At 39.9% G+C, this 27,761-nt stretch overlaps 1 protein-coding gene across 2 annotated transcripts in view; it reads right to left on the reverse strand.

Annotated features, from left to right (window-relative positions):
• Positions 1-27,761, reverse strand: part of TMEM182 (transmembrane protein 182) — a 90,264-nt gene that overhangs the window by 12,633 nt on the left and 49,870 nt on the right. For both annotated transcript variants that reach the window (XM_088795998.1, XM_019753802.3), the window contains exon 4: positions 5,745-5,882. In XM_088795998.1, coding sequence (XP_088652124.1) covers positions 5,745-5,882 — 138 coding nt within the window. The remainder of the gene's footprint in view (positions 1-5,744; positions 5,883-27,761) is intronic.

Below are 27,761 nucleotides of genomic sequence, written 5' to 3' on the forward strand. Positions count from 1 at the left end.
AAACTCTTCAAAGCTCTTGTCTATTTAGTATTAACCAAGGTTGACTTATTCTAGCACTTAACATTTATATAAAATGTCAGATTGAGGGTACTAAAATTCCACATAAAATTGGAAGGAAGGTTTTCCCACATTGTAATAATGTCAGCATCCAAAAACAATAGTTTTCCTGAACAAATTCCCAAATATGACAACTAAAGGCACAAAGCAAGTATACAAGGCATGCAGTTTTAGAAACATAGGACTGACTGGTTCTTCAAGGCCTACTTAGAAAGCACATCTGGTACCTAAGCCTTTCGAATTAGCAAAAGGGACATTCAAACTGTTGCTCTATAGTTCATAAAAATCGGAGACACTAATTCTACTACAAGACGTAGAAGAATGTCTGGTTGATATACCCGTAACCCATAGTTTTCATTAAGCACATTTTTTCTTTTCATCTCCCACCCCCAGCAAGCCACATCTCTGAATACAGTGTAAAGGCCTGGGCTTCAGTGGAATATTCTGTTCCCCACTGGGAAGTTGTGCTTGTGATCATCTCGGGAAAGCCTTCTTCCTGCACACGAAGAAAGGCACAGAAGCTTTAGAGACGCCATTCAGGCAAGAATTCAGTGGCCTTCCTGGCCTGTTCCGCTCACAGAGGCCCCTCGGCTTATTCCGGGAAAGCGGTTGTTTATAGCCTGGATCTTTCACTGGACAGACGTGGAGACAGCAGGTGCGAGCCAGGGGATGCATGTGCCTGTAAGTTTAGAGCGCCTGCCTCTAGGCCGTCAGCAGTTCTTCCCTAATCCCTTCCTGCTCTTGGTCTGTGTTTCCCACACACACCATCTCCCCTGCTCCTCCAACTGCGGCCATCTTCTCCGGTATGTGGAGGATGACACAAGGAGCCAGGCATGACACCAAGCACCTCCTGTGTGTCATGTGCTCTGTCTCAGCCAAAGGAAAATGAGTGTCCAAAATATTAATAGATCCCTTGGCCTTTGGGAGCTATTTTTCTCTAGGATTAAAGCAAAAAAAAAAAAAAAAAAAAATCTGTTCTGATATCTTTATCATCTTTATCTGATAGAAATATCAGAAATAAATGTAGAAATACAAGTGGTTTACTGATGAGCTACTATAAAACTCACGAATCTTTTGAAAGAAAAAAAAAAAAGAAAACAAACCACAAATCCAATTTACTTCTGATTCATTCTCCCTGCTAACTATGAGAATTTTATATTCCCTCACAGCCACCTACCTTTCATACGCTACTTTTCTGAAAGAGGGTTCAGGCAGGACACCTGTACAAAGCACTGTCCTCCCGACCAGAAGGGAGCAGGGGTGGCCATGGCAGGATGTGCTCTAGGCTGTTTGTCCCACATGGCAGAGGACTTACATGGTTCACCCCACTCACTCGGCTCATGGCACTGGAACCAACAACAGCTTGAGAAATCCCTGTCCGGCCGAGCAGCACAACCTGCAGTCCCAGAACAGGGTAGGAAGGGAGCCCCCAATTTGTCTACATGTTCCAAAGCACTGGTTACCTCCACGTTCCAAAGGGCTAGTTACCTCCATGTTCCAAAGGACTAGTTAGTTACATCCACATTCCAAAGGACTAGTTACCTCCACATTCCAAAGGACTAGTTAGTTACCTCCATGTTCCAAAGCACTGGTTACCTCCACGTTCCAAAGGACTAGTTACCTCCATGTTCCAAAAGACTGGTTACCTCCATGTTCCAAAGGACTAGTTAGTTACCTCCACATTCCAAAGGACTGGTTATCTCCATGTTCCAAAAGACTAGTTACTTGTGAGGTCCCTTCCTTCCACTAATGCACCCTGGGCCTACAGTAAGGGCTGTTGCTATATTTCTCTGACTTACAACATGCCTCTGTAGCCTCACCAACTTGAGGTTCTAACAAAGGAGTTAGCCAAGATTGGAATTTTTCAGGAATGCCAACCCAGATGACACTGCCACGTTCTATAATACATTCAGCAGAAAAAGGAATTCCTAGTTTGTCGTTCAGGTAAAGGTGATTGCAATTGTGGAAGAAAAGTCTTTCTATCCTGATATGCTGGGAAAATACTGGTTTCTAATGTCTGTGGCTTATCACCCAATGCCAGTGTCCCCGGACACGCGGTCCACGTCATCACCCCTTCTTGGACTCTCAGAAGTCTTACTGACATGCAGCAATTCCTGTGTGGAGGTCCCTTTGCACAGGCATTAGAAATATTCAGCTGTGTCATAATTTTCTCCATATAATTCAAAGGTTTTGTCATGCCATTCCTGTCCATTCCAACTCTTCTTGCATCTTTCCAATCACCTCCAATAACACAGAGTTAGGGGAAGACAAAACTCACCCCCTTTGTATCTGAGAGGTTGCCAGGAATCCACATTAAAACAAATGTCACCAATTGTTCGGCATTGTGGAGATGTGTGCTAAGACTCATTGAGACACTAGCTGGGTGTAATCCGTCCTGACAATTACCATACGCTTGGTACAGAATGAACTTCCTCGGGGAACACATGGCCTGGCCGCCTGAGAAAGCACATGGCTGATGCAGGAAGTGGCAACACACGCCCTCCAAACCTTGCTCTGAGCCTGTGGCCAGAGCAAGAGGAATACCATGGACCCCACCCCTCACTCATACCAACAGCTGCAACATCAGCGTGCCCAGCCACGCATGGAATGTCCCAGAACAATCTTCCTGATGGTGCCAAAGAGCTGTTCTATGTGCACACACCCAGCAATAGCCATTTGGAATTTGGTTCTGCCCTGTCCTAAGGCCACCTGTTCAAATAAAGAGAGAGTGTCCAGTCTCGCTCGTGGCATTGATAAAGCAGCCATAGCAACCACGGGTCCAAGCCACACCTGTTTCTAACTGCCCGCCAGACCACAGCGTGTTGGCACAGGTGGGCAGCATAGGAGAGTGGGTTAGGCATGGAATGACGAAGCAAGTCCTAAAGCGAGAGCAATTCAGGGATACTAGGTGCATGGAATGAGATCTCTTCATTTTGAAACTATAAAATCTAACCAAAGGAAGCATTATAAATTCCATTTACCTCAGTAAATGACTATATGCATGGTTCTGTTATAAATGTGGTGTAGAAAAAAACCTGGCTAGGTGACCAACCTAATGCTTATTTCATATTTTCCTCATCTTTGTATAGCATAGCATGTGAGTTAGTTTTCATCTTCAACTTTGAAAGAATAAGCTGCCTATCAACATTATCTGGGAATGTTAATAACAGAGAATTAATTGGAAGATTTTAAAAATTCTTCTGTCAGTAAGTACCACATTTAAGGATGATTTATCGGGCCCACAAGTGCTTTAAAAGATTGTGTTTCATGGTGGAAATAGCTGCTAGACAGTAAACTTTAGCTATTCCTGACAGCATCACTTTTCCTGGCCGAACTGATAAGATAAATAGTAATATTTTATCTCATCCAACAGAATATGTGTCTCTCTTCTTGGGAAACAAACAGTCTGACATTAGCAATAAAGAACTGTGCCATGAGGAAATTAAGTCAAATCTGAAAGGAAATGTCATAATCGTCCAGTTTAGTGGCTTTCAGAACGGGCTCCCAGAACACCTTCGATACCCCATAACTCCCAAGGGGCTTTTGCATGAAAACCTGAGCAAGGAAGACCTCAACCCCATACCCACATGCAACAAAAGATACACTGGAAAAGAAAATTCACTTGTCACAGGCGTATGAGTACGTATCAAATGTCTCATCCTTCTACAGAGTTCTCACACTAATGTTCTTTGTTTTTTTTACTTTTATTAAAGTGTAGTTGGCATACAATATTACATTAGCTCAGGTGTACAACATAGTGATTTAACATTTATATGCCTTACCATGTAATCACCACGATAAGTCCAGGTGGATATACTTTGACGCAAATAATACAATGACCAACAATTTTTTTCTCAAAAGCATCAAGTGTGCGCTTGCTTTCCCTCTCCCTCTCTCTCCCACTCCCTAAGACCAGACTCAGAATCAGAGTGTTTCTGAGTTTAAATCAATCGTGCTGCCCATGTGTCAGTACTAATCTACCGCTATTACACATTACCTTTATTGACAAAGATTTAAAAAGAAAATCAAGGAATGAGAGAAACAAATAATTACATATTTTAGTGGAGAGCTATTAATGCTGGGAAGACAGTGGAAAAATATGCACCTAAACTAGACATTTGAATGAAGCGAGTGTAGAATGTGGTTTAGGGGAGAAACAAAGTTTGATAAAGAAAATACTCATATTTAAGGCACATAAGGGGTTTGGCCTGATGGAATTATGAATTAAAGAAGACAGATGATAAATTATGAGATCCAAGTAAAACAAGCCCGACACAAAAGGCCACATGTTGTGTGATTCCATTTCTATGAACTCTCCAGAACAGGCAAACCCATAGAGACAGAAAGTAGATTAGTGGTTCCTCAGGGATGGGGGGCAGGAGAGGATGAGGTTTCTTTGTGAGGTGATAAGAATATTCCAGGATCAAATAGTGGTGATATTTGAACCACTCTGTAAAAGTACTAGAAAAACACTGCATTATACACTTTAAAATGATAATTTTCAGGTATGTGAATAACATTTCGATTTTTAAAAAGTTCTTTAAAAAATTAGGAGCTCAAATGAGTAAATCTGAGCCCTTGATAAAGGCCCTTGAAAAACCAGTGAAGAAGAATTGAAGAATTGAAGTAAAAATTAGATTAAACAAGATTCTTGTTCTGAGATGGGGTTCTTTTTTTTGGCTGAGCTTTGAGCAGAGGACCCATACCTGATCATCCTTTTTATGCCCTCTGCAGAATTCAGCACAATATCGTGCAAACGCTGTGCTTACAGGAACTGTCTGTTAATTGACCGTTAATTAAATCATGGTGGGCAACGTCATGAACTGTCTTTGCAATGATTATAAAGACAATAAAGCTATCCATTCTGCTCCTTTGCAGTCACTTGCATCTCATAGAAACACGCTGTCCTTTTTATCTGATATTACAATGCAGCATAGTCCACTTTTTGGTCTGAGTCCGATGGAAGTTTGTATGATTTTCTAGAATTGTTATCTTTACAAAGAACCTTGGGCTTACGTTTTCAAGTTAGTGTTCTGGCTTTTACTAATTAAATGAAAAGGGCATAAAGTTCTCAAGACTCTCCTATTCCACTATTTTTCTATTTGTACTATGATCATTTTAACATGAATTAGAAAGACTAGTGGGAAAGCTGACTAAAATAAGGGTAGGTTTTGCAAAGAAGAGTATGTTTAGATAATGCACACGAATCACAATTATGAAAACTGAATGGTAACGCCGTCAAGAAAAATGCTCCTTACCTCTGATACATAAATCACGAGGGTTTTCCGTATCATCACAGGACTATCTTTAAGAGCACACGGAAAAGTTCACCTCTATCCTGATGTTACACACGGACATGTTACGACCCCATTTTACAGACAGAAAATGACCAGGGTAAGAGATAAGAGAGGTTTAAAGTCTCTGCCCACGGAGCTTTCCTCTCTAGTGTCCTCTTCCTATGATGTGGACACAATGAGCAAACACTGTCATGCTGATTGTGTTAGCACGTGGGACAGGGAAAGTGCCTGCAAAAGTGTCGGCTGTACAGTCAGCACTCTAGAAATACTAGATACGAAGATTACTGTATTCCTACTACTAGAAGCCCGATACCTGAAACTATAAATGAAAAACACAACGCTGTGGAGAAAACCCCTGGCTACGAATCACGCGCACAGCGCAGTACGTACCTGCAGCCACATAGGAGCCTCCCCCGACTTTGTAGAGCAGGTGGCTGGCGAAGGGCGCTGCACAGATGATCAGAAAGCTGGCGGTGACCACAGTAACTACCCCCAGGAGCATCAGGACCGCCCAGAAACCACGGTAAACTGGAGACCACGGCAGAAAAGGAGAGAAGAAAAACACGCTTAGTCGGTGAGCCCAGGAACCTACCGCACAGCCGGTTTCTTTCCTTTTCATGTCTCTAATTTCAGCCGCAGCACTGCCGGGCAGGATCCCAGGCTACGGGGCCTAACTTAATCTTTAAACGGAAACCTTACCAGGTGACTGGACGCTATGATGTCAACCTTCAATCATCATGCTTGGGGTTTGCACCATACACGTACTTAATATACTTTGGGGGTCAGTTTTCTGACCAGATTTTCCCTTTTAGGAAAGGGGACACTGGAAGTTCTAGAAAGGGGACTCTTGAGTTAGTTGGGACACATATACCCTGTTTCCCCGAAAATAAGATCTAGCCGGACAATCAGCTCTAATGCGTCTTTTAGAGCAAAAATTAATAGAAGAATGGTCTTATTTTACTATCATATAAGATCGGGTATAATATAATGTAATATAATACCTGGTATTATTTTACTATACAACCCAGTCTTACACAATATGTTGTATAAGAGCGGATCTTATATTAATTTTTGCTCCAAAAGACGCATTAGAGCTGACGGTCCAGCTAGGTCTTATTTTCAGGGAAACACGGTAGTAATCAAATAAAAAGGAATTCCAATAACCGATTTTGAGCAGTATAAGTATCAATCTATTAAACAAATCTATCATTTCTGTGACGGGCCAGCCGTCACGAGTCGATGGGTTCCCGAATGGGGGAGTGGGAATGAATAAAAGACACTCACATGTGATGGCGATCGCGGGACTTCAGTGATCCTGAAGACACTAAGTTTATTTCACTGCTCCCATATAAGCAGTTTGAGCACGTGCAAGTATGTATTAACATAACAAATGTAAATTCTTTAGCTTTCACTTAGAGGATACAACATTCACCGAAACTCTCACAAGTAATTATCTTATCAATTGCCCTGATAGGCATCAGCCTTCTGTGTCTGGGAATGGGCCGCTCCCACCAAATTCCTCAGCAGCTTACAAGCTCAAGCTCCCCTCAGGTGCAGGCAGAGACAATTGCCTCAGGGGGAGGAAACAGGTAGCATAAACCAAGCCATTCTGCAAAGCTCAGAGTTTCCTGTAACCATGGCTCCCCACACATTTCCCAAAGGCTAAAACACTAAAATTCCTTTCAGTATAAGCAAGGGAAAGCTCAGTGAAACACATTAGTCAAATTGCAATTTTTTTAATGAAAATATAGAAACCTTAAATAAAAGAAAGAACAATTTTTCTCAAAAAGCCCACCTGGCAAAGAACAACAACAAAAAAAAATGCCCATGATCTGGAGTGTCAAAAAGCGAAAGCAGGATGGGCAGATGGGAATGTGAGAGGAGGAGTCATTGCAGTTAAGTGGGAAGGAAGGCTGGAGTTTTATGTGGATAATGAAGTCTTGAAGGCAGGAATCAAAGGCCGGCATTTACATCACATAGCGATGCTGTGATTGGGCAGAGACTTCCAGGTTTGCTGCGACAGGAAGTATTCTGTGGGTGTACTCAGACACTGCCATGAACAGAGCAGTGAAGAAGTACCCATGAGTTTGGTGCGTAGGAAGTAAGAGTGACAGCCTGGGAGCCAAGCACTTTCCGTCCCTGTCCCACCAAAGTTTACTAGACAGTTGGCAGCTTCACATTTTACATTTTGATTCACTTCATTTACTTCACGGTCTATCACATGGCAGGTTCTGCGGCAGGTGCCAGGGGTAAAAACAGCAATAACATGTGGAGAAAAAGGAGCCCGCATACACTGTTGGTGGGAATGCAGACTGGTGCAGCCGTTATGGAAGGCAGTGTGAAGGTTCCTCAAAAAATTATGAATAGAATTGCCATATGACCCAGCAATCCCTCTCCTGGGTATCTACCCAAAAAATCTGAAAACATTTAGAGATAAAGACACGTGTGCTCCAATGTTCATTGCAGCTTTGTTTACAGTGGCCAAGACATGGAAACAACCAAAATGTCCTTCGATAGATGAATGGATAAAGAAGTTGTGGTATATATACACAATGGAATACTATTCGGCGGTAAGAAAAGATGATATAGGAACATTTGTGACAACATGGATGGATCTTGAGAGAGTAATGCTGAGCGAAACAAGTCAGACAGAAAAAGCAGAGAACCATGTGATTTCACTGATATGTGGTATATAAACCAAAAACAACAAAAGAACAAGACAAACAAATGAGAAACAGAAACTCATAGACACGGACAATAGTTTAGTGGTTGCCAGAGGGTAAGGGGGGTGGGGGGGGGAGGTGAGGGTAAGGGGGATCGAATATATGGTGATGGAAGGAGAACTGACTCTGGAGGGTGAACACACAATGGGATTTATAGATGATGTAATACAGAATTGTACACCTGAAATCTATGTAATTTTACTAACAATTGTCACCCCAATAAATTTAAAAAGAAAAGAAAAACACAGCAATAACAAAAGACAGAGTATAAGGAACCCATTCTGTCGCTCCCCTGATCACACTAAAACTAGAAAAATAAGGCAAACAACTACCTGATGACTCTAAAAAGTATAAACAACAGCAAGTGGATTAAGGAGGGAAGTCAAACGTGTAACTGAGATCAACTCAACTACAAAGAGCCTTCTGAGTTTTTCCTTTTTCCTCCTCTTGGATTTGGCCTAAGCACAAATCAATTGGGAACTCTGAAAAGGTACAAACAGAGAAAAACAAAAAAGAAACAAACAAACAATTCTAGATAAGGCCATTGTTCTGGTTAGAGAAACAGGAAAATGGGCCCCTGCAAGCCAAAGTATGGGGAAAACCCCTAGGTTTCTTATTTTTCTCTTTTTATTTTTCCAGTCAGGCTTCAAGGCCAGCTTTAAAAGCAGATCTGCACAGCTGCCCCAGGGGAGGCATGGGCATCTAAGATCCCAAATGATGATTCAACCCTTTGGGCAGAAGAATCAGAGAAAGGGACCCCTATTGTGCAAAGAATCACTGTTATGTGTCTTCTCTTTTCCTTTGCTGCTTTGCACTGTGATACAATTGCACAGAACTGTGCCAGAGCACAGGAGGTCAACTCTGAAAGGGCCCCATCTTTCTAGCCAGATAAACTGGGAAAAGGGGCCCTGGAAGCCAAAGGGTGTACGGGAAATCCCACAGACGAGAGAGCTGGAGAATCTCTAATTCTGTGTTTGAATGCCACAATGAGCTCACTCCCCAAGTTGCATGTGTGCACAAAACACCCAGAGAAGTATAACAAAGGCTTTGAGAGTTGAATTACAGTACAGAACCCTCCCCCCACCCCAAGCCATGAATGGTGAATGCCCCAGCAGACCCAAACAGCATAGCAAAGACTCTGAAAACTGAAATGACATTGAAACCAGTACCACAGAACAAAAGAACAGATCATGCAGGATCAAACAACAAATCAATATTCTCCAAATAATTTAAATGGTATGCAAACCTGACAATGTAATATTCAAAATGTCCAGGATACAATTAAAATTACTTGGCGTGTCAATTATCAGATAGAATTTAAATCAGCTATTAGAACCTTTTTCCATGAACTAAGGAGAACAATCTTGAAATGAATAGAAAGATAGAAATTCTTAGAAGAGAAATGGAGCTATAAAAAAGAACTACACTGAAGTTTTAGAGTTCAAAAATATATGAAATTAAAAATCCATTAGCTAAGCTCAATAGAATGGAGATGAGAGAGGAAAGAGCAAGTGAACTTGAAGAATGAGCAACAGAAATTATCTGAACAACAGAAAGAAAAGAGATTGAAAACAAAAATGACTAGTCTCAGGGACTTATGGAACCATATCAAAAGATCTCATATTTGTGCCACTGGAGTCTCTAAAGCAGAAGCAAAAGATATTGGTATATAAAGAACATTCATGGAAATGATACCTGAAAACTTTCCACATGTGGTGAAAGATAAATTTACAGATACAAGAAGCTCAACAAACTCCAAAAAAAAAAGTATAAACAAACAAACAAACAAAAATCAGCCCAGACACACAATAATAAAATTACTGAAAACGAAGGACAAAGAAAAAGTCTTAAAAGCAGGCAGAGTGGAATAAGTGGGATAACATATTATTATTATTTATTTATTTGTTTTAAATTTTTATTGGGGAATATTAGGGAACAGTGTGTTTTTCCAGGACCCATCAGCTCGAAGTCAAGTTGTTGTTTTTAATTTAGTTGTGGAGGGCACAGCTCAGCTCCAAGTCAAGTTGTCATTTTTTTCACTCTAGTTGTGGAGGGTGCAGCTTACTGGCCCATGTAGGAATCGAACCAGCGACCTTGGTATTATGAGCACTGCGCTCTAACCGACTGAGCCAACCGGCTGCCCAGGGATGACATATTAAACAGAGGGAACAATAGTTCCAAAGACCGCAAGTGTCTCATGAGAAATGATGGCAGCCAGAGAATAGTGGAACATCTTTAAGGTGCCAGAAGACCTAGCAACCTAAAATTCTGTGTCTAGTAAAAATATTTTTGAGGAATGAAGATGACAGAAAGCCATTTCTCAAGGGCGAAAACAGGATTTGTCGCTAGCAGACCTCTCCAAAGACATGCAAAAGAAATTTCATTAGGCTGAAGGGAAATGACACCATGTTCACTTGAAATTTCAGGAATGAAGGAAGAGAAAAAGTAAAGGTGAATATCTGTATAAATATAGTAGAATATTTTTCTCATGTTAATTTCTTAAAAATATATTTGACTGTTGAAATATAAAAAATATACCGTTAGCATAATACATGAAAGAATTGTAGATTTTGGAATCAGAGTAACCTGAGTATTTACACTTATGTGTGATGTATAACCTTGAACCAGTTACTTCAGCTTCCTGCACTTCTATTACTTCTGTAAGTTAGGGATGTTTGCATCCATCCTTTAGAGCCAGTGGGAGAATTATTAATAATGTATGTGAAGTGTGTGGCACATAATAGAAACCAAAGAATGACTTTTATTTTGTAGTTGTTTTTATTGCTGCTATTGTTAAAATTGCATTAAAATGACACAGCAGATGGTATTGCGTTCAGTAATAGGAAAGGGAATTAGTTCCCTCAAAGAGCCTTGCATACCATTTCTCATGTACCATTGGCATTTGGAAATCCCTTTCAGTTAGAGCTGAGAATGTACCACAGAAGTTGTATTGGACTGTCAATGCCTAAAGGTCCACCAAGTTCTCATACCGTCTTCCATGGACGGTTCCCCGTCCATTAACCACTAAGAAGGCGTTGGCCATGTTTTATACCACGTGGCCCTACTCCTAAACACCCAAAATACACACAAATGGGGTCAGACACCTGACACAAAGACAACCAAAACATGGTGACCTCTGACCCCTGCTTCTGTTTTGAAAAGACAAGTTGGGTTAAGGAGTATGATTTCCTGATAACTGGAAAACTGGGAAAGTGAGGGGATTAGTAGCCAGGTTGAAGTGAAAAGAAAGCGCTGGTAGCTGAGTCCAGAAGGGCCATGGTAAGCTAAGGCCACATACAAGGAAGAGGGCAGAAATTATGAATGAGGACACAGGGAAGGCAGGAAAAGCAGGGCAAGCCTCTACACAGAGAGAAGAAGAAAACATGTGGCGAAGGAGAGAACGAGAGCCAGACAAAAATGGGGATGAATGGTCCTCAGAGCTCCTGTCGCTCCTGCCAACTGCTCACGCCTGTCCTTTCATTTGCTCTGGCGAAGTGGCCTGACTTTTGATTCTGAGTCCCATGTAAAAGGCAGGCAACAGATCTGTATCTAAGGGAAGGGAGACCTGGCTGCCTGGAGAGTTGTAACCATGCAGAAATAGCTTCCAAGTGAGGTTCTTTACTGCAGTCTCTGACCACGTGCTTTATTTACTGCCTATGCGTCAGCATTCAAAATTGCATAACTTCAAGGCTATTTCAAAATGGCTTGGAACTTCCCATTTCTTAGCTAATTATATATTACCTAGTTTGCATAGGTGGCACACTTGGATTCCAGACTTAAAATGTTTGGTCGTCATGACGAATCATCTTGCGGAACTGGGTACAGTTGTTTCACTGTCTAGAGCAGGGGTGTCCAAACTTTTTTCAACGTTTTTCACCAAGGGCCATATGCAGTAAAATACACAAACAGCCGGCCACTCACTCGAGGTGAAGCACGTATTGCCTCACCTGGTTTATTTAAGTAAACTAAATATATTTTTGGAATTTGCTGCGGGCCAATTAACAATGGATCGTGGGCCGCAGTTGGCCCGCGGGCTGCAATTTGGACACCCCTGGTCTAGACTATAGTGAGACAATCAGTATCCTTAATATAAAGTGAATTAAGTACGTGTTTTGGGAGTGAAACATGATATTGGGGCCCCTCCATGCACTAATTTGTGACTCCGATGGACATCAGCTTTCCCAGGTGGAAAACAACGACCTTCACCTATGTTTATAGTAAGGAGTGAGAAAACACATGAAAGTAGCACGCAGTAAGCACCCAAATATGTTTGCTGTTATTAATTACTATGTATCGTGTAAAGATAATGTTCTTGCTAACAATGCAGTTGACACTTAAAAGATAGGTACAAATCTCATGGATCTACGATGAGGACAAGCTTTCAGTATATTTATATATAGGTAAAATTTGGGTGGCAAGGGTGTTTTTGTTTGTTTTTGTTTGGTTAGTAGTTTATATTGATCAGACTCCTGATCTTGAACGTATTTCAGAGAACACTTAGTCTGTTTCCTTGTTTATATGAGCCCATTAAAACTACAAAGCTTTCTCTTTAAAAGCTTTGTACTACCAAGTGAAAGCGTCTCTAAAAATCAATTTGTACCATTAAACACAATTCAATGCTTAACTTAAACCATACTGAATTTCTATTAGTTCCTATTAGAATATGAAGCCAGATTTACAATATAAATAGTTTTACATGTAATCTGTTATCACCACAATTTGGATTAATTAGAGGAAAGTGTCATCTGAATCTGTAAAAGGCCAGAATTAACAGCTATTTTCAAAGAAATGAAGTTGATTCTACATAAATTAATGAATTGACCTAACAAAGTGCTCCTTGGTCAAGGTGGTAATGAAAAGATTGACTAGTAATTAGTCCAACAACAGATCTTACAGAAATGGTTCTAGAGTCCTCAGTTTACTTTCCTGAATAAACTTTCACCCTTACAGTGTTACTGTCACTACCAACTTGTTTAGACTTCATTCTAGTAGGTCTAGAATCATCAGCCCAGATAGAGGACGCTGAAGTGTCATGTTAGTATATTCTGTGTAAGTATATCACTTCATATTTTTATAATGTTTTCACTTACATGCAGTATTTTCAAGTTGTCACTTGCGGACTATCCTGTTATCTTTTAACAGAGAAAGGAGATAACAGCAGGTCGTAGACACTGTCTAGTTTGTTAAATAAGAGTGTATATGGAATACAAAACTATGCCCTCGTGTCTCAGTTTTATTCACAAAAAGCACATAACATAAAGAGTATTAACTGCATTGCAAATTCAAATTTCAGCTTCAGACATACCTCAGGTATACCTAAAAGGTCAAATTCCAAAGGGGCATGAATAGGAAGCATAGGGAAACATGGGTTAAGAATCGTGTTCCAGGGAGGAAACATAAAAATCACCCCAAACTTCAGGACAGACACAAAGCGGACTGGTAATTATGCACATTACTAAGTGTGCATGTGTGTTTGTATATGTTGTGTGTGTACAGATCACCACAGAAGCTACGGGCGGTATTGGCATCTATTCTGAATTCCAGGGAAAGGGTTAAAACAATAAAACCCTACCATGGTTTCTTTTTCCAGTAGGAATGGAATGAAAATGCACTGAGACCTCATTAATGTAGACAATGAGCAGAAGCAGCCTGAAATTTTAACTGGATGATTTGAGCCGAAGTTCCATTCCAAGCCATTTACATCCAGTCAGTAACTCAAACTGGTGTCTCACAAGGGACCTCCGAGACGGGCCCTGCCAGCTGGCCTGTGAATGGCTGACCACCTAAAGCTACCAACATATCTTGATGGCTCTCTAGGTTCCAAGCTCCAAAAACTGCTACAGTAAGACATAATCCCAGCAAGGGGAAAGCAAATATGGTTAACGCTGTGTGGTAGGTGTCCCCGCAGAGAAATGCACAGAACAGCATGGAGCCAAATGGGCTGTTGCACAGAGGCCACTATCTCTGGGCTGAAGGGGAGGGCGAAAAGCAAGACTGGACTGTGGGTAGCTGTGCTGAGTCTTACATCTGCCTAGAATTTCATTAGGCAGAAGGCTGGAGGAAGATCATTCCAATCAGACTACAGAAGCGGTCCATGGATGGGGGAAGAGGAAGCCGCTCCCAGCAATGGCCACCCAGGTGGGGAAGCGGAACAGAAATGAGGAACTAGAAGGATGGTCAGAACCTTCCAGGCCACTCAGAAAGAGCTGGTCCTTCATCACATGGGTCCCCGGGAGCCCATGAAGTGTAGGCATCAGAAATGACTGCCAAAACAATGATAGCCACATTTGTATCAGAATATCGTTCTTGCAACTGTACAGAGAATGAACTGGCAAGAAAAAGGATAGAACAAAGAAAACTAGTTAGTTATTACAGCAACCCCAGCAGGGCCTGAAGCTGGGCAGTCGGGCGGGATAGAAGTGAAATAAGTTTTAGTAAAACTGTTGTTATGGATAGTGAGAACCCAGCAAGAATAAAGACTGTCTTCATGGCTTTCTTTTGTATGCTAAACTGCTTGTTCTGTTAAGATATTAGCAAATCTCTTGATTTCACAATACTATAATTCACACAACAAACCCTCTTTCTTTCATACTGAGTAAAGTGGAAAAAGTCAACCCAAAGGATCACAATTCCAAATTCATAGTATTTTGATAAATAATTGTGTTGTATATATAAAGTGTAAACATTGTATTTGCAGTTTAAAGATAAACTTAAGTGTTATTCATTTTTCAAAACTTGCTATCTTGCCTCACAAAGCTGTTTCACAAATCTAATCCTATGTTCTCACACATCCTCAAGCACACACAATGTGAACTGCTACAAAATGAAGCCAAAACAAAACACTGGCACCTCCACGCCCCACCCTCCTCAGCCTCCCCCATATGCTTTGGTAGCTTTAGCAGGGGCTTTGCCCTGCGTCTCCACACACAACTTGTCTTGGCAGCGCTGGGCCGGTCTAAAAATACAGTACAGCCTGCCCCAAAGCAGGACAGGCTGTACAGTGTGTCTGTGTCTGGGCACCGCGGCTGCGAACATGCCAAGCCCAGTCACGTGCTCTGCACATTCCACTGATTTTCCAGGACGAGAAGAACATGGAGGAACAGGATGGAGTGTATTCACTTCCCTACTGTAAACACTGGCAGTGCAGGAAAAGCTGACAGGGAGGAAGTGCCTTGGGCAGACTGGGCAGGGCCCTCGCCTTGCATGCTGGGTGTGACCTTGGGAAGTCCCTGGAGCAGGAGAAGAAGAGGTTCCTTCACGTGGGTAGCGAGCTTTGCAAGTTGGAGAGGCCATCCATGGTCATTATCTCATGTGCACCACTAACGACCTTGGGGGCTAGGAATGGGGCAGGGCAGCTTTGCATCTTAGAGGCAGAAGCGGTGGTGGCTGCAGTGACAGGAGTAAGTGTGGGACGGACGCAGCTTCATAACAGCAGCAGCCATTGTCTTTCAGGTCACAGCAGTGAGGAAACCAAGGCTCTCAGAGTGAGGTGTGGGGGATCAGAATAACGCCAGCCAACATGTGCCACTTTGGCATAAGGATAACTTTATTCTGGGAGCAAATGTGAATCAATGCATGCAGAAGGTAACCTAGGAATTTTCCTTGGCTGACTAAAAGCAAAAACTTCTGAGAAATGAAGACAGCCATAAATCCCACCTTCCAGGGGGATTTCAGGGCCGTGAAAAGATGTCAGCACCAAGATGGTCTGCATACTTGAAAAAGTGTATAAATCCTCAGGCCTATCTGCCTCTTTGTGTCTTCACTTTCCTATGAAGGTCTCCATATGTATATGTAATAATAAACTTTTTCCATGTAAATCTGTCTGTTACAGTCCAATTGGCAGGGCCCCAGCCACTGAATCTAAGGGGCAGAGGAAAAAGCCTTTCCCCCCTTACAGTGATATTGTGTACAAAGCCACTCAGATCCTGATTCAGATCCTGATACAGAGGGTGAGAGGAACACCCAGGCCTCAACCTCCAGCTCCAAGGTCCTCCCTTGACCCCTGCTGTCTCAGAGGGCCTGGATTGGCGGCTCCCGTCCCTGCCTGGCATCAGAACCACTTGGAGGGCTTAAACACAATACCCAAGTCAGGATCCCAAACCAGACCAATGGAATGAGGATCTCTGAGGGTGGGCACAGCAACCATATTTTAAAAGCCCCCTAGGGAAAAGGAATATGCAACCAGGTTAAGAACCCCTGGACTCTTGCGCCCCTGAACTAATTTTATAGAGAAGATACTATACAGATGCAGTGGCTCAGCTTTTATAGGCATTCTTTCCTCTGTCACCACAGCAATCCCTATTTCGTATTTTACAGATGAGGCTCAGGGAGGTTAAGTAGAGTTCCAAAAATTAAAAGGCCAGTAAATGGCAAGGGCAAAATTTGAACTCAGGGCCGTATGCACTCAGTCTCAGACGCCATCAGTATCTACGTTTGCTGTATTTTTTTAAAATAAATTGTCATTCCTCCATCTAAGCCTTCTAGGCTCAAATCCTCCCACTCTGGCTCCTCCTACCTTATCTTCCAGAAACCTGAAATTATACTGCCATTTCCTGGGGGGGGGGGGGGATGCTAATATCCTGCCTCTGGGCTTTTGCAGTACAGCTTCCTCTAACTGGAATAAACAGCCTTCCTACTGGTCCCTCGAGGTCCAGTCAAGCATCCTTCCCTCCTTGAAGGGACATAGGACAGCTAATCCCTCATCTCCACCAAAAGGCAGGAGAGCGTAAACTCAGTAGGAATATAGATTCCAGCGTTGCAATACCCCTTACCAGGTGTGTGACCTTAGGTGAGTTACTTAGCTCTCTGTCCCTTACTTTCCTTCCCCAAAATGTGCTAATAATACCTATTTTATAGTGTTAAGAGAATTGAAAGCGTTCACACAGATTGGCACTTAGCAACGTGGTCCTGACACAGGCCAGTCCTTGGACTTAGCCCTCTGTTTTGTCTTTCCTTCTGTACACCTCCACGTCCACTTCCTGACTACGATTCCTTCAGGTAAAGACTCAGTTTTGCTCAGCTTCCTAACCTGGGGGAAGTTTTCCACCTGGCATGTAAGACATGCTCAATAACATGCAAAGGAGTGATTGATCAATAATTTATCACTCCTTCCGCACTGAAATCTCACGGTACAAAGTCAAAGTTGGTGGAAAATTTAAGGGCCCTGGGATAGAATGAAGCTAACTCATTCAAAACGAAAAGAATCCATGGTCTCAACCTCATTACGGCAACAGTTGAAGAATCTTTACCACTCAAACCCCCACTAGAGAGAAACAGACACTTGAAAAGAAGAGCTGAGGAATCAAGTGACGAGATGCTATCTCCTAGGTTGGAAGTAAGAGTACTCAGGACTTGCCACACTCCTGAACACCCAGTGCACAACAGTGAGCCAAGGGCATCAGGAATGTTTGTGTTTCTGTCCAATTCTAAACATGCCAGGATAGAGAAGTGTTTATTCATTTGCCAATACTCTTTAGAAAAAATCTGATTTATACCTGAAAAGACTTGTTATCCTTCATATTAAGCCATGAAAGGGACATTTTTAGGATCACTTTATTCATATACTTTTTAAACATTAGCTTTGAACCTGCTTACCCAAACCTTTTTTTAGAGACATTGAAAATAATTATAGCAAAGTCTTGTTTACTTAGTTGGAAATATTCAATTGTAAGTATTCAAGGCCTCTGAGTCTTAAGTTTTTATATCTTTGAAGTGATTTGTCCCTACATTTCTACCATCCTAGAAATCACATTTCTCCAGGGAATTTATGGCCTTTTTATCACAACCACACATCTACACATTCTCTTAGGGATATGATTCAAAAGTAGTTGGTACTATTTAAGAATTTTACAGCATTAAAATGATTTGATAAACGGGTAAACAGGATCAAATATATGGTGATGGAAGGAGAACTATGGGTGGTGAACACAGTGTGATATATAGATGATGTATTACAGAATCATACACCTGAAACCTATGTAACTTACTAACTATTGTCACCCCAACAAATGTTAAATAAATGATTTAATATTCCCCCTTCTATTGTTATCATAGAACACTCTACAAAAGAAGTAGGTAACAAGTAAACTGAATCCCACTCTTTCAGCCACCTGTGCTCAAACACTGACTGAAAAAAATCTACCTCGTATCAGGCACTGTGCTAGGGAAATACTTCCTGGTGATAAGACATGAAAAAAAGTGTAACATGTGCCATTGAGCAGTCTAATAGGAGAGAAAGAAATACACAATCAGGTGACTATCAGCTATCCGAAGCGCAAGGAGAAAACTATAAGGTGTATTACGGAAGAATAGAGAAAGGGTGCTTGACCCCATCTTGGCATATTGCAGAAGGCTTCTTGGAGGAGGTGATTTTTAAAGGAGAAAGCAAAAGTACAGGAAATGGAGCCAGAGAGCAGAAATCACAAGCCAAGGAAACTGAGGAGGAAAGCAAGCGTGTGCAAGTAACGTGTGAAGGCACAGAGAGTGAGAGCTTTGGTGTTAGAGGAAGTGGCTGGAGAGAGAAAACAGGGGGGTCATGCTGATCCTTGTGGGTTGTTTCCCAGTGGAACATTTCGGCCCACGTTGTGTGACACTTTCCCTGCAAATGACATGAAAAACTACTGACTAACTTACACTAATATTGGCCTTTAGCCCACATGGAGCTTCGATCTGTCAATAATCATCAAACAACTGACAAAACGTTTGTAGTCTGGCTGTGTGTGGAGGGAGATAGTTTCAGTGAGAAACAGACAAAGAAAAAGCAGAAAAACACATACTCCCTTTTTTTCTCTCAGAAATTATATTTTCCTACCTTTTTTTCCCCTCTGAAGGGGTAAAATACTGAGATAAAGCCACACACACACAAAAAAAATCTGGCAATGCTTCATGGTAACGAGCCTGTCTTGTGGGGCAAATGAAATGAGCAAGGAGACCTTATCAAAGAACGGAATAAAAAAGAAAGGAGCAAAAAGTTTCTAGGAAGAAAATAAAAGTATTGAGATGAGAGTGACCAGTGGCTTCTGGGGTGAGAGGGTTGTACAGGTAAGTAGTTGCCGGTGCCTGCCTGCAAATGCCCTGGCTAAGGCTTGGCCAGCTCAGAATAAGGACCTGTGTGGTTTGGGATATGAACCACCCACACACACAAGGAGTGCTCACCCAGCCAGAGTAACGTGTCTCGTGGGGACAGACAAGATAGCTGGGACATAGCCGGCATCTCTAGCAGGGCAAGCACGTCTCATTTATTCCAGAACAAATGTTCTCACTTTGCTTATTCACAGACGGAGAGTCAGATTTTCCCACTTAGCAGGAAACATGACCTTTAGTGTTCAAAGTCAGTGTTCACCAAGTACAGTACCTACCCCCCTCGTGGGCATCTTTCATTGACTTGCCCTTTTTTAGGTCTCAATCTGAAAGAATGTGGCAGAAATGCCTACTGGCAGCCTTGCTTTCTCACTGACCTGCCAGCTATTTGCTATGTGTGCTTTAGAAGTGAGTCACTTGAACAGCCTCCCTAACTTTCTGTTTTCTTCTTGATAAAAAGGGACAACCAGCAGTCTCAGAAGTCACTTCCAGTTCTGGTTAGAGTTCCAGCAAGTAGATGGTCAATATTTCCCTTTGATAATGAACTGTAGAGATGGAACTTCCAAGTTTTGGCTCGAAAGAACCAGCCTTCTAAAATTGTTCATTTTAAGCAGAAAATCATTGAGAAGATCAAACACAGGATTCCCATAGCTATCCTGTGCATGGTCTAGTGGGCGATTTGGTTTTATTTATCTATTTGCAGCTTTACAATACTTTTTTGGAAGACTTCCTCTCTAGCTAGTACTCAACATAGTAATAAGGTGTTACAGCAAGTACCCTCCACATTGCACAACAGCTGCTGCTCTGCAAACAAGTTAACTCTTTGCTGTCCATAAAATGTTTCGCTCCCCTTAACAAACCTGACTGACGGCTGTCAGTAACAGCTGTGGCCACTTGACGACTTGAAGCAATGAATTTGCATACTAGGAAAAACACTCTATAAAAATCTATCATATTTTAAAATAGGTATATTTAAAAGTCACTTTAATTTTATTTCTATACCCCAAATTTGTTTGTAAGAGTAATAAATAGTAAAAGAAAAACTGATATTGTCTCAGCATACCAGAACTAAAAAGTAAAATAACAGAACTGACCAATTCTTCCCTAATTAAAAAATGGATTTTGTCTTAAAGTATATATTGCTTGTCAGGTACATGAAATATAAGTATTCTGTAGTATTCCTTTATTATCCTTGGAACATGTGGTGATGTCCTCTTTTTCATTTATGATTAGTAATTTGTGTCCTCTTCTTTTTTTTCTTAGATAGCCTGGCTAGAGGCTTATAAATTTTATTGATCATTTCAAAGAACCATTTTTGGTTTTGTTGCTTTTCTCTATCGATTTCCTGTTTTCAAATGCAATGATTTTTGCTCTAATTAATATTATTTCTTTGCTTCTGCTCCCTTTGGATTTAATTTGCTCTACTTTTCAAGTTTCTTTAGGTAGAAACTTAGGTTATTGATATTAGAGCTTTCTTCTTTTCTAATATATTCTTCACATTGAGAAACCTAAACATTCTCAGATTCGTTGGCTTTGAAATGGCAGCAATAAATCCTGCCTCGTGGTGCTGTCACCAAGATACAAGGGGGAAGTAAATATGAGCTAAAGTAGGTGGGCCAGCAAAGTGATGCACATAACAGGAGCCCCACATCAACCCATTTACTTCGCAATAAGAAATGAAGTCAGCCATTTTGTGATAGTAGTGATTTTTATATAACAAGTAAAATGTTTCTTTTGTCATATACTCGCCAATCGATTAGGTTTCAATAAGCAGAAATAAGAAATAAGGATATAAATTAATAGCTTTGAAGAAATTGTGACGGTGCCTCTAAGCAATTTATCACTTCAATTATTGATAAACACTGGATGTAATTCCTCATTCCATCACTGGATTTATCAAGCAGTCGTTATGTTCATCAATCAGATATTATCATTTACAGATGGAAGAAAAAAATGAGATTACACAAAATGTGATCTGTTAAAGGGGACAAGGTGGTAGTGAGCCTGAGAAGAAAGAAACCCAGGCTGCCAACATGACGTCAAATTGCTGTGGACAGCCTCTAAAATCCAAGGTTCAGATGTCAGTCTATGCTGTATTCTACTTTTTCACAATATTTGACTGAGCCTATCACTCCCTTCTCTGGTTCTCTTCCTGCTTCCCTGGCTGCCCATCCTCAGTCTCCTTTGTAGGTCCTTCCTCTTCTCCCCAACCTCTTATCCCAGGAGCATCCAGGGCTCAGGCCTCAAACTGCCCTCCTTTCTCTCTATACTCACTCCCCAAATGGTCTCATCTTGCCCCCGTGGCTTTAAATATACCTCCATGCAGTGATTCCCGGATGTACAGTTCCTGTCCAGACCTCCACCTTTAACTTGACTCTGTGATCCAAAAGTCTCTGTACCATCTCGACGAGGCATCCCCAACCTCACATGTCCCAAACTGACCAACACTTCCTCTTAAAAATCAGCTCTACTTGAGCCTTCCCCAATTAGCAACTTCACCCCTCCAGTTGGTAAGGACAAAAAAGGGTCATCACAGACTCTTCTCTTCCTCTCATACTCCATACCCAATTCATTAGCAAATCTGGTCAACTCTTCCTTCAGAATATAACCAGATACAGTGAACTTCTGCTTCCAGGAAGATGAAGCAGACGGAGTTTTCCCTATTGCATCTTTTAATCACAACTAAAATCTCTGGAGATTATCTATGAGACAAACAGAAGAAGATTCAGAAAGATAAAGAGAAGAGGCAAACCAACGACGGAACTTGGAGTCAAACGAATGACACAGTGGTTAGTTACCTAGGTTTTATTGTGACCACATTCATCTCAGACTTGAAGCTAGAGGTGTCAATGACCAGGAAACCGCAACAGACACAGACAACAAAAACTTGGTCATCCACACAAAGTACCAGGAAAGGGGCAGCATATCAAGACAGAAAATGTTGAGATAATAATGGCTCTACTGCTGTCAAACACCACAGAAGAAAACTTCAGCAAGTCTGAGTGAAGAGTCTAGATTCCACCCCCACCAGACTATAAGAAACACTCTAGCCCCCTGCCGTGGTCGTATCAGAGAAGGAGGGAGGTGAGACTTTCATCACCACCAGGTTGTAATATTCAGCCCCCATCCCATGGTGTCTGTGGAGATGGAAAAGCCAGCTACCAAGAAATGTCAACAATCACAGACAATAAAAGCCGCAACAAAAACTATTTATCCAAAGGACCAGGTAAAGACGGCCTAGTAAGACAGGAAACTTTTAGAAAACAAGCACTCGACACCAGTCAAACATCACAGACTACAACGTTGGCCCCCAACCCCACTTGGATCAGTAAACACCAAGAGGGTAGCCTGGACTTTGTCACTGGACAGGCTGTAACAAGGTGCCCCAACCCCCCATGCTTACCTGCTGAGGATGTGTTAAAGAAGGTTGAATAGGGAGTCAGGACTTTCATGTCTGTAGGGGTAATAAAGCCACCAAAGTGACAGGGGAGACCATGTTGCGACACTGGACAACCACTCCTACAAGATGGAAATGAGACATCCCTCCCCCAGAGGGTGGTATCCAAGAAAACCAAGAGGAGAGTCACGACTTTCATCACCACCCAGTGGTAAGGAAAACATGACTGAGTCAGTAGAAGCTGTGGCAGAAGCTGTCATGACCCAATCCTGTACCTCCTCGCCAGGATGGTACCAGTATAAGCAGAGTGAGAAGCCAAAACTCTCATTACTGCCCAGAAATACCAAGGACGCTCCTCCTCATGTCAACACAGACTACGTGGGGAACCTGGAATGCCACTTTCACCTGGTTTTCATCAATGCAATGTCTACCCTTTCTCCTGTAGGAGCAGTAGCAACAAACAAACAAAGACCAGAAGATCCAGAGTTTTCTAACATAATACCTCAAAATTCCGGGTTTTAATTTAAAAAGTAACTAGTCATACCAAGAACCAGGAAAATCTCAGTGAAAAATTTCAGTGAAAAAGATCACTCAATACATGCCAACAGACAGAGTAGAGATGTTATTCTCTAACAAGGATTTTAGATGAGTCATGATAAAAATGCCTCAAAGAGAAATATGAACATGTTTAAACCAAATTGAAGGAAAAAAAATCTTGCAAAGAAATAGAAGAGATAAAGAAGAACCAATTTTTTTTTTTTTAGAAATTAGAAAAATGTAATACCCAAAACTAAAAACTCAGTGGATGGTCTGAACACTGGAATGGAGTGGAGAAAGGAGACATACTCAGGAACACTACAGATAAATCAAAATCGAATGGAATGCTAAAAAATATCAAGTAACTTATAGTAACGCAGGAATAAAAAAAACAGAGAATAAAAAACAGAACAAAGATAAAATGAAAATTCAAATGGCAGAGTTAAGACCTAACATATCAATAAAAACATTAAATATAAATGGCATAAATACATGAATTAAATGGCAGATTTGCCTAATGTATATGTGCCTAATAACAGAGTGTCAAACTACATGAGCTAAAAACTGATAAAACTGAAAGGAGGAAAGAATGAATCTACTGTCATAGTTGGAGACTTCAACACCTCTCTATCAGAAATGGACAGATCCAGCAGGCAGAAAATCAGGAAGGACTCAGCAATACCATCAATCAACTGGATATAACTGACATCTATACACCACTTCACCCTAAAACAGCAGAATACACATTTTTCTCAAGCTCACATGGAACATTCACTAAGATTGACCACATTCTATGCCATAAAGCACACCTTCACAAATTTAAAAGATTAGAGATCAAAGTCTGTTCTCAGACCACAATAGAGTTAAACTAAAAATCAGGAACAGAAAGATAACTGGAAAAATCCCAAAATATGTAGATATTAAAAAAAACATGCTTCTACATAACACATAGGTCATACAAGAAATCTCAAGATAAATTTAAAAATATTTTCAACTAAGTTAAAATGAAAAAAAAGTATCCAAATGTGTGAAATGCAGGGAAAGCAGTGTTTAGAGGAAATTTTACAGCAATGCATATATTAGAAAAGAAGAAAGATCTAATATCAATAACCTAAGTTTCTATCTTAAGAAACTAAAACAGTAGAGCAAATTAAATCCAAAGGGAGCAGAAATAATATTAATTAGAGCAAAAATTATTAGAAATAATATTAAAAAATTATTAGAGCAAACATTAAAGAAACAATATTAGAGCAAAAATTATTGAATTTGAAAACAGAAACTTAATTGAGAAAATCAACAAAACCAAAAATGGTTCTTTGAAATTAATCAATAACATTTATAAGCCTCTAGCTAGGCTATCGGAGAAAAAAATTTAAAAAAAAAAAAAAGGAGAGAGGACCCAAATTACTAATGTCACAAATGAAAGAAGGGACATCACCACAAGCTCCATGGACATTAGAAGGATAATAAAGGAACACTATGGAATACTTGGTGCCCACAAATTTGATAATATAGATAAAATAGAATAACTCCTTGAAAGACATAATCTGCCAAAACTCAAACAAGAAAAATTAGACAATCTAAATATGCCTACATCTATTAAAGAAATCAAATCTATAATTAACAACTCTACTAAACAGAAAGCACCAGGTCTGATGGGTTCACTAGTGAATTCTACCAAACATTTACAGAAAAAAATTATACCCGTTCTCTATAATATCCCAGAGGATAGAAGCAGAGGTAATACTTCCTAACTCATTGTATGAGGCCAGTATTATCCTAATATCAAATTGAACATCACAAGAAAACTACAAACCAGTATCTGTTATGAACACAGATGCAAAAATCATCAAGAAAATATTAGCTAATCAAATCCAATAATGTAAAAAGAATTACACATCATGATCAAGTAGGATTTATCCTAGGTACGCAAAGCTGGTTCAGCATACAAAAATCAATAATTGTTACCATCACATCAACAGGCTAAAAAACAGACCAAAAAAATGACATAATCATACCAATAGATGTAGGAAGAGCATTTGACAAAATAAATGATTAAAAAAAACCCTCCAAAAACTAGGAATAGAGGGAAAATTTCTTAAATTGAAAAATGCATATGCACAAAAACCCTACAGCTAATATTGTACTTAATAGTGAGAAATTCAAAGCTTTTTCCATTAAGATCAGGAACAAGGCAAGAATGCCCTCATCACAATTCTTTTTCAAAATCACTCTGGAAGTCCTTGCTAATGCAATTAGGCAAGAAAAGGAAACAAAAGATATACAGTTTGGGAAGGAAGAATTCAAACTGTTTTGTTTATTGATAACATGATCATCTATGCAGAAAATCTGAATCTCCCCCCAAAAAAACAACAACAACAACAACAACAACAAATAAAAAAAATAAAAACTCAGGGAATTAGTAATAGCAAGGTTGTAGGATAAAAGATTAATAAATAAAAGTCAATTGAGTTCCTATACACCAGCAATGAACAGGTGGAATGTGAAATTAAAAACAAAATACCACTTATATTAGTACCCCAAAAATGAAATACTTAGGTATAAATCTAGCAAAATATATGTAAGATCTATATGAGAAAAAATACAAAACGTTGATGAACAAATCATAGGAGAAGTAAATAAATGAAGACATGTTCTGTGTTCATGGGTAGGAAGACTCAATATTGTCAAGATGTCACTTCTTCCTAACTTGATCTATAGATTCAATGCAATCCCAATCAAAATCTGAGCAAGTTATTTTGTGGATATCAACAAGCTGATTCTAAAATTTATATGGAGAGGCAAAAGACCCAGAATAGCCACCCCATATTGAAGGAGAAGAACAGAGTTGGAAGACTGAAACTACCTGACTTCAAGACTTACTATAAAGCTACGGTAACCAAGACAGGGTTGTATTGGCAAAATAATGGACATATATAGATCAATGGAACATAATAAGGAGCCCAGAAATAGATGTATATAAATATAGTCAACTGATCTTTGATAAAAGAGCAAAGACAATAAAAGGGAACAAAGAAAATGTTGCTGGAACAAGTGGGTATCTGCATGCAATTAAACTGAATCTATATACAGACCTTATACCCTTTACAAAAATTAGCTCAAGATAAATTATACACCTAAAAGTAAAACAAAAAAATAAAAACTCTTAGAAGATAATACAAGAAAAAACCTAGATTGATGACTTTTTACATACAGCACTGAAGGAACAATCCATGAAAGAAATAATTGATAAACTGGACATTATTAAAATTCTCCATAAAAGACAATATTAAGAGAATGAGAAGACAAGCCACAGACTGAGAGAAAATATTTTCAGAAGACAAATCTGATAAAGGACTGTGATTCAAAATGTACAAAGAACTCTTAAAACTCAATAAGAAAACAAATACCCCAATTAATAAATGGGCCAAGACATTACTTAACACACACCTCACCGAAGAAGATACAAAGATGACAGATAAGCATTTAAAAATATGCTGCACATGACGTGTTATCAGGGAAATGAAAATTAAAGCAACAAGATAAACTATCAAAATGGCCAAAATCCAGAACATGGACAACACCGAATGCTAGAGAGGATTAGAACAATAGCAACTCTTATTGCTGGTGGGAATGCAAAATGGTTCAGCCACTGTGGAAGACAGTTTAGCAGTTTTTATAAACCTAAAAATACTCTTGCTATAGGATCCCACTATCACTCTCCTTGGTATGCACCCAAAGGAGTTGAAAACTTGTGTCTACACAAAAACCTGCACACAGGTGTTAATGGCCGTTTTATTAACTGCGAAAAGTTGGAAGCAGTTGAGTTGTTCGTCATTAGGTGAATGGCTAAATAAACTGTGGTACAACCAGCCAAACAGACCATACAGCAAAATAGACCATATCCTGGCCCACAAAACAAATCTCATTAAATTTAAAATAATTTAAATCATTCAGAGTATGGTGTTTGATCACAATGGAATCAAACTAAGAATTAATAAGAGAAAGATTAAAGGAAAATATCTGAACTCTTGGAAACTAAACAACACACTTCTAAATTATCTGACTCAAAGAAGAAGACTCAAGACTCAAATGTTAAAAAAAAAAAAACATTTAATTTCATGAAAATAAAAATAAAACATATCAAAAATGTGGAAAACAGCTGAAGCAGTGCTGAGCAAACATAATATAAGAAAAAGATCAATGATCTAATCTTTTATCTCAACAAACTGTAAAAAGAAGAGCAAGGCAAACCTAAAGCAAGCAGAAAAGAAATACTAAAGATAAAAAAAGAAATCAATGAAATTCAAAACAGAAAACTAATAGAAAAAAAATCAATAAAAAGTGGGATATTTGAAAAGTTCAATAAAATGAACAATCCACTAACAATACTGACATAGAAAACATAAGACACGAATACCAATATCAGGAATAAAACAGGGGATATCATTACAGATACTGCATACATAAAAAGGATAAGGGAATATTATGAACAATTCTATAGATATATGAGGTGTGATCAAACAATATGGTGAATGTTTAAATAAAAAAAAATTTATTACAGTAAAAGACACATTGCCATTAATCCCCTCAAAATACTTACATATTTGACAACTTAGATTAAATGGATCACTTCCTAGAAAAATAGAAACTATCACAACTCATATAATA

The sequence above is a fragment of the Rhinolophus sinicus genome, chromosome 2 (genome assembly GCF_057876585.1).
Source record: "Rhinolophus sinicus isolate RSI-liver-muscle chromosome 2, RSI-T2T, whole genome shotgun sequence".
In the NCBI taxonomy this organism is placed as follows: domain Eukaryota; kingdom Metazoa; phylum Chordata; class Mammalia; order Chiroptera; family Rhinolophidae; genus Rhinolophus; species Rhinolophus sinicus.